The 11,658-nt window shown below is 38.8% G+C and overlaps 1 protein-coding gene and 1 long non-coding RNA gene across 2 annotated transcripts; one reads left to right on the top strand and one right to left on the bottom strand.

Moving 5' to 3' along the window:
* Nucleotides 1–4,050: 4,050 nt before the first annotated feature.
* Nucleotides 4,051–7,947, bottom strand: knstrn (kinetochore localized astrin (SPAG5) binding protein). The gene is made up of 9 exons (XM_070849702.1): nucleotides 7,886–7,947; nucleotides 7,492–7,521; nucleotides 7,272–7,407; nucleotides 6,931–6,960; nucleotides 6,744–6,843; nucleotides 6,477–6,591; nucleotides 4,756–4,817; nucleotides 4,397–4,471; nucleotides 4,051–4,288 (listed from the first exon to the last, which is right to left on the bottom strand). Exons 2-9 carry the CDS (start codon nucleotides 7,511–7,513, stop codon nucleotides 4,160–4,162), a joined length of 669 nt encoding a protein of 222 aa, XP_070705803.1. The 5' UTR covers nucleotides 7,514–7,521; nucleotides 7,886–7,947; the 3' UTR covers nucleotides 4,051–4,159.
* A 3,027-nt stretch (nucleotides 7,948–10,974) lies between these two features.
* Nucleotides 10,975–11,595, top strand: LOC139217512 (uncharacterized). Its single transcript, XR_011585627.1, has 3 exons — nucleotides 10,975–11,065; nucleotides 11,238–11,290; nucleotides 11,524–11,595. It is a non-coding gene; the product is annotated as an uncharacterized lncRNA (long non-coding RNA).
* Nucleotides 11,596–11,658: the final 63 nt, after the last annotated feature.

Genomic DNA, 11,658 nt, shown 5'->3' on the forward strand with positions numbered 1-11,658 from the left:
GCAGTACTTCAAAACTTGAGAACCCTGAGCTTTCAGAAAATGTTCACTTCCGAAGTTGTGAATACCGCAAAAGGGGGGTGTTCATATGGACGCGTATCAGGATGACGGGCAATGTTATTAGTAACACCTAAGTTGTAATATCTGCCATGAAAAAAGCCGGTGGACTTGTAAAACACACAGCACATATGCATTATTAATGAGACACTCAAATCAGGTAGAGCCATTAGTGTTATTAGCTACAGGTGTTCTTTCACGGCTATGACAAGACCAAATGTGCCATTTACATTTCTAATGATATTTGTTCAATTAAAACTTTACTAACTCGTAGTACACTATATTTGTCATGCCAATCTGAAATGTATTACCCTCATCAGGAGTGCAACAGCCTATATTCAAGGCAACCTTGGGGAAAAGTGGATTAAACTTGACGGGCCGGAGTTTTGATGCTCAAGTCACGTTGTTGTTCCTCACACAAATGAACTTATGAACCCTCCACTTTCAGCTCTGCACTTCTTGCTCTGTTCCTGTCTTTCAGGAAGCCAACCGAACTGGACTGATGACGGATGTGAGACAATAAAAAATGGAGACAACATTACATGCCAGTGTAGACATTTGACATTTTTTGCTGTGTTATTGGTGCGTTAGACTTGGTTGATTGCACTCTGTATTACAGCTACCTCATTTTTAATCTCCCCCACAGTATTACCTTTCCCCCTCCCACATTGAAATTCATCATAAACCATGTTGCCTGAGACAAAGTGCCTAAAAGTGTTTTTACTCTTTGCAGGCTCCTTTCAATGAAACTATTTCTAGTTCTCACCTGAACACTCTCACCACCATCACCCAAATTGGCTCTGGCTTGTCTATGTTTTTCCTCATAGCAGTCCTCTTCGTTCACTTCATTGTGAGGTAAGAAAACTTTGTCTTTATAATCAGTTTCAGATCAAATTAGTTCTTTCCAGGAAATTACGGCTACTTAAGATAAAGCATTAGCATTATTTTCCAAATAAATAAGGTCTACATGTCGTTCCAAAGCCTTCTCCACACAAGGAGGAATAATATTCTTAAGTATAGAATTACTAAGAATTTTTGGCCTAAACTGAGTCATATTTGAATATACTGTGTCTAAGAATTAAAGAAAGGACCTCGCCTAATTGGTATCCTCCATTTGTAAGTTTTTAACTGCAGAATGTAAACCATGCAGGTTCTTGCCACTGTTTCCACAAAAGATCTCATGTAGAGATTGGATTGTTCAGGTGTTGCCAGCTAAGTTATCTCATTTTGTAGCCATGCATACTGAGATCTTTCCTTTACAATAAAAGAATGAGGTTTAAAATTGGTTTCTACCATAATTAGTAGAAATGCAGTGAGCAAATAAAAAGACATGAAGGCAAGAGAAAGATGAAGATGGTAGTTAATGTAGTGAAGGTTCATGTAAATTTAAAACCCTGTGGTGGGTATGGTGTATTCACATTGGCAGTAGGCAAATGAAACTGTTGAATAGTGGCTTCATTGTTTAAGAAATAACTGTATGGACTATTTTAAGGCCACTACTGCACTTGCCTTTACATTTAAACAGTGTTTAGAGACCAAAGAAGTGAAGCTAATCCTAAGTATATTGATGAATGATATACTGTACCTGTATATAAATGTATGTATATAAAAATACATATACAATATACTTAGGATTATATAATAATACGTAAATAATTATTACTTATATGACTACATTACCAACGCACACACTATAAAAACTCGAGAGTTCAAAGTGGCAACTCAAAAGGTTTTATCTGACCAATGATAAAGATTGTCTAGAAACAATCACAACATTAGGAAAATTGAACATGATGTGACTGTGACTATGTTCGTGTCTTCTCACAGGAGGAACAAGGCCAGTGTAGCCACAACAATCTTCGTCCAGCTGGTGTTAGCCATGCTCCTGCTTAACTTCACTTTCTTCATCAACAATTATGTGGCAAAACTGAAGAGCCCTGTGGGTTGTAAGATCTTGGCGGCTCTCATGCACTACTTCATGTTGGCCACTTTCACTTGGTTTGCCGTGCAGGCCTTCCACCTCTGTCTGCAGCTGTACACTGGGGGCAAAATTTTAATCCCTCACTACATACTCAAAGTCTCCATTACAAGTTGGGGTGAGTATACATCATTATTCCCTGCCGTTTGGTTTGACCGTGGACACGATTGTGTGCAATTCAGTGGCTTGTTAATTAGCGTTAGTTATTTTCTCTTTCCATTTCCAGTCCTACCTAGTGTAATTGGGATTGTCCTACTTATTCTTGGAAAATATGGTGAACAAGTCATTTACACTGATGTCACTGAAAACAACGTGGCCATGTGAGTTGGTGAATATTCTTGAAGTCTGTGGATTATATATTTGATATTTAGAATCATAGAATATAGCCATGTTTCTTTTACTGACATGTCTTTCTGTTCAAAGGTGCTGGATAACAGACAGTGTCGTACACCTCGTTGTCAACCTAGGCTACTACGCGTTGGTCTTCCTCTTCACCTTCACTACCTTCATCGTCATAGTGTCCTGGCTCTTTTGTCTCAGGAGAACCAGCACAGGCAACGGGCAAACTAGCACAAGTGGCAAACGTGTTGTAACCATCCTGGGACTGTGTTGCATCCTGGGTATCACATGGGGCTTTGCCTTCTTCAGCTTCAGTGTCCTCCAGATCCCTGCCTACTACATTTTCACGGTCCTCAATTCTCTCCAAGGTATCCACTTCTGTGATTGGCCTGGATATGATCCAGCAGTTATAAATAAGAAAAAAAAGTTTAAAAAACTATTTTATACTTGCTGCTCATGAAAGTAGATTTTTACTTCTGTCTTTCACTTCTTGTGCTGTTTAATATCCAGCCATGCAGATACTTTGCATTTTTACTTTGTGAAGTTTTGAGACTTTCACTAGCACCCCAATACAATGGAAACAAATGAAATTTTGGATGGCCAAGACACTGAAAAATTACATTTCAAAAACTTTCTACTAGGAAAATAAAAAAAGATACATCTTTACCCATTTAAAGTAGGCACTCTCCTCTTGTCCTTCATCATGTTCATCCGGCACCATTCAGTTATAACACATGCTCACATTTCACTTATTTGAATTCATTCAATTCAAATTAGACGAGTACAATCGTGTTACTGTAGCATTGGCTAAACCATGAATATCATGTGCTGAATGACTTGCATGTGTATCATTCCACCATTAACTGCATCAAACCCTGAGAGGTAAGCTGAATCGGCATGTCGAAGCATGGATGACTGTGAAAATAAGACCCACTCACATAATACATGAGCAGTGAGACATGTCATAGGCTCAACTTGTCCTTCTGAGTGACCATCTTTCTTTGGGTGGCAGGTTTCTTCCTGTGCATCTACTTCCGGTACACCAGCCACCCCAGAGAAAGAAACGGCGCCGAGGGTGGTTCTAAAAACACCAGCAGCAACACCGGCACTGTTACAACCAGCCTGGGCAGCCCCAAGAACCCCTACTTCAACTAGCCCACCCAATCAATGTAATGTTCAATGAAATAAATCCTTGGAAGACAAATAGGAAGTGAAGACCAAAGACTACATGCAAGTGTATTGATATAACATTGCAATAGGCATATTTGCAAGCATATTCATTGGCAGATGTCAGTGTATAGGAAAACTGCTTTCTTAAGACCATTCAGTGAGGATCAGAAAGAGGATGTACATTTCATGCAGTTAAGATAATGACTTTGACCTTTTTTAATGCAACAATGAACTGTAAGCTAACTTCAATGGAAAAAAATTGCAAAATATTTAAAAACATCTAGCCTGAAGCTCTTGAATGCTTAAATATATTTTTAATTACATTTTCTTGACACTCTGTGTACCCTTAATCCAAAACATCTTCAGCTGTGGATATAACGGTAAGTTTCCTCTAAAAACAGGCCACAGGTAATTGTAAATGAGATGACATTGGTGAAATATTGTACATCCTGTTCGACCTATAAGAACTGACTGTGTGTTTACGGTCTGAAAAATGAAGAGATGAGAAACACGAGGAAAGAAGAATCCTTTATTCAGTTAGTCACACTAACAATAAAACACGCATTATCCATCAATATACAGCCCATTCATTTTAAATAGGTAAATTATTGTACATTTTTACATCAGGAGGGCCTCGGCTTCCATGAGAGCGTTTTCCATTTCAGAAGCCTCCAGGGAAAAGTTCTCCCTTTCTTGCATCATATGCTCCCGCGCTTTTGCCAGTTCTGTCATTGTTGTTTGGATTTCCTACGAGTGTAGAAAATAAGGAACATTTCAAATGTGCTCCCACAGTCAGTTTAATCAGCCACAATGAAGTTACACCGGTCAATATAAAAGTTTCATTGAGTGACTCACCTCTAGCCGTGCACGTTGCTGTGATGCAATTTCCCCAAATGCTTTTAATTCATGTAGCAGCTCTGTGGAGACGCTCTGAAATAGAGTCAATAAAAGTTGTTTACTATAGCCAAACAGCCAGTAACCCTTTATGTGTAAGACAGAAGTGGAGTGTCAATTTTAAAATCTTTTTCTCAGTTTTCGTTTATTGTTTATGTGGCATGGAAATGATTTGTAGGTCCATGTTTTTACTGTAATTTTACCCATTTTCCAGTTTGTAGTAGTTATTTGTGAGTTTGATTGCAATGAGCTGTAATTTTAAGTACATGACTGATAAAACATGACTAATAATAAAGTAAACTGAAGTGAAATATATGTACCATAACTTCTTTTCTTTTATCTTCATTTTGTTGTGCAGCTTCTCCAACTCTTTCTCCTAAAACTAAGAATCAAAGAGATCTTGTGTTATTTTCTATCAAGTTGAACAACTGAAATTACACTGTGTGCACAATTATTAGGCAAGTGATTATTTTGACCATATCATCATTTTATCCATAATTTCCAACTCCAAGCTGTATAAACTTGAATGCTTATTGGATTTAATGCATATCAGGTGATGTGTATTTGTGTAACGAGGGAGGGTGTGGCCTAAGGAGATCAACACCCTATATCAAGGTGTGCATAATTATTAGGCAGATTCTTCTCCTCAGGAAAAATGGGCCAAAAAAGAGATTTAACTGACTCTGAAAAGTCAAATATTGTAAAAAGTCTTTCAGAGGGATGCAGCACTCTTGAAATATCTAAGATATTGGGGCGTGATCACAGAACCATCAAACGTTTTGTTGCAAATAGTCAGCAAGGTCGCAAGAAACGTGTCGAGAAGAAAAGACGCAAATTAACCACCAAAGATTTGAGAAGAATCAAACATGAAGCTACCAGGAACCCATTATCCTCCAGTGCTGCCATATTCCACAACTCCAACCTACCTGGAGTGTCAAGAAGTACGAGGTGTTCAGTTCTCAGAGACATGGCCAAGGTAAGAAAGGCTGAAACCCGACCACCTCTGAACAAGACACATAAGTTGAAACGTCAAGAATGGGCCAAGAAATATCTGAAGACAGATTTTTCAAAGGTTTTGTGGACTGATGAGATGAGAGTGACTCTTGACGGACCAGTTGGATGGGCCCGTGGTTGGATCAGTAACGGACACAGAGCTCCACTTCGACTCAGACGACAGCAAGGTGGAGGTGGGGTACTGGTATGGGCAGGTATTATTAAAGATGAGCTAGTTGGACCTTTTCGGGTTGAAAATGGACTCAAAATCAACTCTCAGACCTACTGCCAATTTCTAGAAGACACTTTCTTCAAGCAGTGGTACAGGAAAAAGTCTGCATCTTTCAAGAAGACTTTGATTTTTATGCAAGACAACGCTCCATCACACGCATCAAAGTACTCCACTGCGTGGCTGGCCAGTAAAGGCCTTAAAGATGAAAAACTAATGACATGGCCCCCTTCTTCACCTGACTTAAACCCTATTGAGAACTTTTGGGCCCTTCTTAAGCAGGAAATTTACAGTGAAGGTAAACAGTACACCTCTCTGAACAGTGTCTGGGAGGCTGTGGTTGCGGCTGCACAAAAAGTTGATTCTGACCAGATCAAGAAACTGACTGACTCCGTGAATGGAAGGCTTGTGACTGTTATTGAAAAGAAGGGTGGCTATATTGGTCACTGAGGGTTTTTTTTTTTTTAAATTTCAGAAATGTTTATTTGTAAATTTTGAGTTTGTTTATTATTCTCACTTTAACAGGTGAAAATAAACAAGTGAGATGGGAAAATCTTTGTTTTTCATTTAGTTGCATAATAATTCTGCACACTAATAGTTGCCTAATAATGGTGTACGTATAGATATTCTCTTAAGAAAGCCAAAACTTCACTTTTACTACTTAAATGTTCAGGTTTGAGGGTTTGTTAACATTTTGGATTGACCAAGAGCACTGTAGTTGTACAATAACAAAATGTATCCTCAAAAATACAACTTGCCTAATAATTGTGCACGCAGTGTAGACAAAAACGCACTTTGAGAATGGGCATACACGCTCACCCGGGTCTATTTTGGCTGCCACTAGGAGTACGTGACAGTCCTTCAGGTTTTTCTGAACCCCTGCATTTTCCTTTTCAAGCTCGCTGAACTGCAGCTCCAGCTCTGCTACTCTTTGCTGCAATATAACAAGAACTTTAGCAAAACAACACAGATTCTAATAAAGAAACAAAAATGCAGACAACAGACAAGTGGCATGCACTCTACCAGGAGCCTAATTAATGTATTCACGTGATTATAAATACAAATGCAAAAAACTGCTCTCTGCACCTGTGTCTCTGTGAGGTTTTTCTGCAGCTCCTCATTGGTAGCCATCAAATGCTGGTTTTGCCCCTTGAGCTCTGCCTGTTGCCCATACCTAGTCGAGACCCTTTGGAAAGGTGCAATATAATCGTTGTGGAAAAAATGGCTGAAAACCTCTACATGTTAAGTATGTGCAATATAATGTATGACTTACCCTTTGTGAACTTTAGGAGCAACATTTTTTCTGGAAGACAAAAGTGGGAACATTTGAATTCAATAGCTGTGTAGCAAACTAGCAGAGCCTGGCAGGTACCAGGGGTTTGTGATACACCAAAGGATGCCAGATAGATTACAGGATTGCATAGCCTCACTTTATGATGTGGATGTTAAAACTATTTTTTTTACTCTCACTTTTTGTCCCCTTGCCCTTATGGAGAAAGTCTGTATCTGTCACGTCCTGACAACAAGGTTTCCCCTTGAATTGTGTCCACCCCTGTAGGGTCATCTAGGGCGGCTTTGTCAGAGGTTTGTCACCTTTAATTTGCTATTTCTTACCTTGGCACATTTTCCTTTTGCGATTTAAGAATACCATCTGATTTAAAGGCAGCATTTGCTGTTGCTGATACAGTTCCTGTGTCTTTGGATTCAAGTTTGTGAGCCGTTTTCTTCGTTTCTGCAGGTAACTGCGTACCTGGAAAACACAAACACCTTATAGATTTAAAATACACACTTATTCAATCACTAATAAAGTGCAAGAATGGGTGATTCTGCTCACCTCTGGGAATTTTTGAAGACATGGTTTTATCTGCAATGAGAATAATAACAGCGATCAAGTCTAGTTTGGACATCTTTACTGAACCAGCTATTCAACTATAATGTAACTAGTTGGACTCATCAAATATCTACTGTTTGGATGTATATTAAAAACTCAATAGCTATATCATGGATTATATGGCCCTGTTTATATGCTATTATGCAGGACATAAAAATTGACAGATTTTGAATGGACTTTGGTGCGATTTCCCCAAATATAACAATCGGTGCAGGACATTACAAGCGTCTAGTTAGCTTAGCTTAACAGCTAGGTCCAAGTTAAGTCCAAGTTTCAACATAAGTGAATCATACAAACGTGTGCCATGGTTCAATGATATAACAATAATAATGCCTACCTTGATGGAGTCGGTAAATGTGGGATTTGTCAACAGTCAAAGCTGAGCCGCACGAATTCAAAAACGTCCCGCCCTCAATGACCAATTCCGGTTTGTTCACGCTATTTCCTGTATAAATAAAGCTATTTTTTTGTATTTCTGCTCGTCGAACGATTTGTATTTCTTGATTAATTCGAGCTACAAATTGTTCGTATTGTCATGAGCAACCTTTTGTCGAGTTAACTTAACTGCAGTAACCGAAATAAAAAAAAGAGGCACCGAGAAAGCGGACAGAAACCTGGAGGAGAGACTGAACTGCGCATGCGCGGAGGCGGCTAAATTCAAAACTGAAGACGTTAGCATCGAGGCTCGTTGACGTTAGCTGCAGCTCGACATGAAAACTGTTTAAAGTTAGTTTGCTGGTAATAACACAACCGTATCCCACTTAAACCGGGAGGAATAAGCTCAAAACAACGACGAGGTATGCGCTGTAAAGTTTTTTGGGTTTAAGTTATTTTATTGTTTATGTTGTGAACAGCGAACACGAACGTTAATTTAGCAATAAAATGAGTGTTTTTACCCTTAGTAGCGAAGTCAGTAGTTGGGTTTGGTTTGGAGACTAATGTGAACGTGTTAAGTTTGTGTGGGAACGTGTTTTGCGGTGGAATAGGCAACATTAGCGTTTGTTGACAAAGGGGAAATGCATATCTCAGCTAAATCTTAGCTATATCAGCTAAGGTCGTACTCATTAACGAGTCCATCCATTCAGCTCTTTGACGATTAGCCTCAACTATTGTACAAACACATTATCGTGAAAGCCACATTACCTGGGAGGATGATAAAGTTAAAACCCTAAACTATAGTACAGACAAGCATGTAACCCCTGTCCATCCAGTCCCATATTTCCCCTCTGTCATGGAGTCTGAATACCTTCTTGACATAGATTGAATAACGGACAGCACGCTGTGGATAAGTTCATTTTTCATGTTATAATAATGGTTGTTAAATGTGTTGGCTAATGATGGTCATTCACATTGTATGCCAATGGAAGGCCATCTGTGCGTATATGTCAGTTTTACTAACTTAAATTTAATAATAGATAGAAAGATATTTACTGTTTTCATTTGTTCACAGCTGAAAATGGAGCCTTTGGATCCTGCCAAGAATGAGTGAGTGAAAATTATACAACTGAGAGAAAGCAGCCATGTGTCCTTTTTTAGCATGAACCTCAAAGCAACAGTCTACACATTACCTGAAGCCTATCTTAACACCTGCCATTGAAATTAACATGTGATGTGACTGTATTCACATTGCATATAATAATAAACATGCCACATGTACCCCTGTTGAATACCGTGTTTTGTGTTGCAGTGAAAACAGTGGATTCTCCAGGCGGCGCATTTCTTCGGTCAGTGCTACAAATAATGTTAGGAGCAAAGTATAAATACTTTTTTTTATTTTTGTGAATAAATCGTTTGCCTGAACGCTATCATTTGGTATTTATCATTTGCAGATTTTAAAAGCACCGCAGAAATCAGTCAGACTCCCTGATCCAGAGCAACAGGAAAATGTGGTAAATGGATTGCTTGATTTAAGTTTTACCTGGCTGTGTTTATATGTAAAAATTGGGATTAATATATTTTATAAGCATCCATTCTCAACCTCACAACAGTAGAATTGTGTTTATATTTTAATTTATATATTTTTTTTTTCCTCCTAGGTGGAGTGTGCTAAGCCAGTGGAAAAGAGGAATTCAAGAAGAGTCAGTTTTGCCCCTGCCAACGAAGTTCTCCTGTTTTCAAAGTGAGATATTAGAAAAAAAGTCAGTCTTCATTTTCCACAAGGACACTAACATTTAAACCTAATCATCATGTTTTCTTTACAGGGATGTAAAAAATGCCTCTCCTGCCCGAAGTCCTTTACAAGAGTTAATAACAACAAGTAAGTATTTCATGTAATATTTACAAGTGTGTGATTTTTTTTTTTTTTTTGGAGCACATTTGTAATATTTGTTCTGTGTTATTCCGTAGAAGCAGCAGCCACACAAAATAGGTAAGGCCGCTGCATCCTTTCTACCCATTCAGTTGTATTTCTTAGATTCAGTCCTACCCAACCAGTAAAATTTCTCTGACCTAACAGCGTGATTATTGTGTGTTTTCTTTAATAAGGGTCCAAGTGGCAACCACTGAGGATGGCATTCAACACATTGCAGGTAAGGATGTAAATTTTTCAACTCCAAACAGGTCTTACCGAGTGCTTGTGTAATCTATTGCAGTATTAGATGACTTTTACTAAATTCAAGTCTTCAAATTTAGGAATGGAAACCCTGCTGAAAGCTCCTCTACATGTTTCTCAGCAAAGGGATAAGGTGAGCTTGTTTTTGCCACAGCCAAATGGCGAAAGTTCTTTGATGTAATGATATTTACTATGTTATTATAATGCTTAATGATAATGTTCGCCTTCAACAGGTTAACTTTGAAACTGGGCAGGAGTTTGGGGAGAAAACTGTGATGTTTTCTACGGATGATGCATTCATGGACATGACCCACAGTCAAACTATAAACATTGCCAATGATGCAGATATTTCCCTCCTAAACTATAGTGTTTTGCCCACTAGTGGAGATAAAACAGTGATGTTCGCTGAGGATGATGTATCCATGGATATGACCCTAAATCATACTTTGAACATGACGAGTGGGTTAATATCACTACCCACTAATAGAAACATGGATTCAAGTGTAGAGAAGAGAAGCGTACCCTCAGCGGCGCCTTCTTTTGATCCCGGATTTCAAAGCTTCCTTGCAAGTCTCTCTAAACAAAATGGGTTCAGCATCAACCCTGTGACGCCTCCTGCTGGAGCATCCTCTGAAGAAACATACTGCCCTCTGGCCCAGATCAAAACAAAAATGGCTGATGTGGATAAAGAAAATCAGGCACCAACTTCACAAAATGCATCCGGGAAGACTGGTGAATCATCTCATGGAGGTGCACTATATCCAGCAGATGATGCAAGCATGGATATGACTGAAGTTCAGACAGGCCGCATTCGGACAGTCACTGATGATGATGATGATGATCCCTTTCAGTGTCTCTTTCCCACGCAAGAAATGTACTCCCACCTTGACAGCAGAGTGTCTCAGAAGGCAGAAAAGACCAAACAATGGCAGAACAGTAAAACACTGCCACCACTGGACCCTAAAGGTATTGAATTTTCTTATTTGTTAAAAGCCTAAATGTTACAACAGTAATATATTTTGTGCTTTATTTTAATGAATGGCATCTCCTGTGTTTTGGGGATGCTGGTATTAATTAACAATATAGGATTGAGTACAGTTTAATTTGCATCTTACTACATTTCAATTTCCAAATTTAGATGTGCCGGCATTGAAGAATCCTTCTGTAAATGCATCTCATCAAAGACGCAAGGTGAGAATTGGTTTAGAATGAATTTCCTCTCATGATTTAAGTCCAAAAACCATCCCTCAGTAACTGAAAGGAATGACTGCATTCAAGGACACTTGTATGTCAGGTTTTTAAAAATGGTTAGTTTAAGTGTATTTCAGTTGCTGTTTACATGTATTGCTATAGGTTACAAAATGTGCCTATAGAAGATCATATGTGAAAGTACAATTTGCGATAACTTGCTGTCTGTCCTCCAGGTCAACCTTGATACAAAAGAGGAATGCAGAGAGAAAACGATAATGTTCACTACAGGTGATGAGTTCATGGACATGACTCAGAGTCACACGGTGAAGATCGACAGTGGTTCTTTAGCTCCTCCCAACCAAAATGTG

The sequence above is a fragment of the Pempheris klunzingeri genome, chromosome 18, assembly GCF_042242105.1.
Source record: "Pempheris klunzingeri isolate RE-2024b chromosome 18, fPemKlu1.hap1, whole genome shotgun sequence".
Classification (NCBI taxonomy): domain Eukaryota; kingdom Metazoa; phylum Chordata; class Actinopteri; order Acropomatiformes; family Pempheridae; genus Pempheris; species Pempheris klunzingeri.

Bases quoted from the DNA above. Each gene is read 5' to 3' on its own strand.
- knstrn (XM_070849702.1), bottom strand. From the start codon at position 7,513: ATGTCTTCAAAAATTCCCAGAG. The intron at 7,408-7,491 runs GTGAGCAGAATC...TGTGTTTTCCAG, and splicing joins GTCTTCAAAAATTCCCAGAG to GTACGCAGTTACCTGCAGAA. The intron at 4,818-6,476 runs GTGAGCGTGTAT...TTTGATTCTTAG, and splicing joins GGCAGCCAAAATAGACCCGG to TTTTAGGAGAAAGAGTTGGA.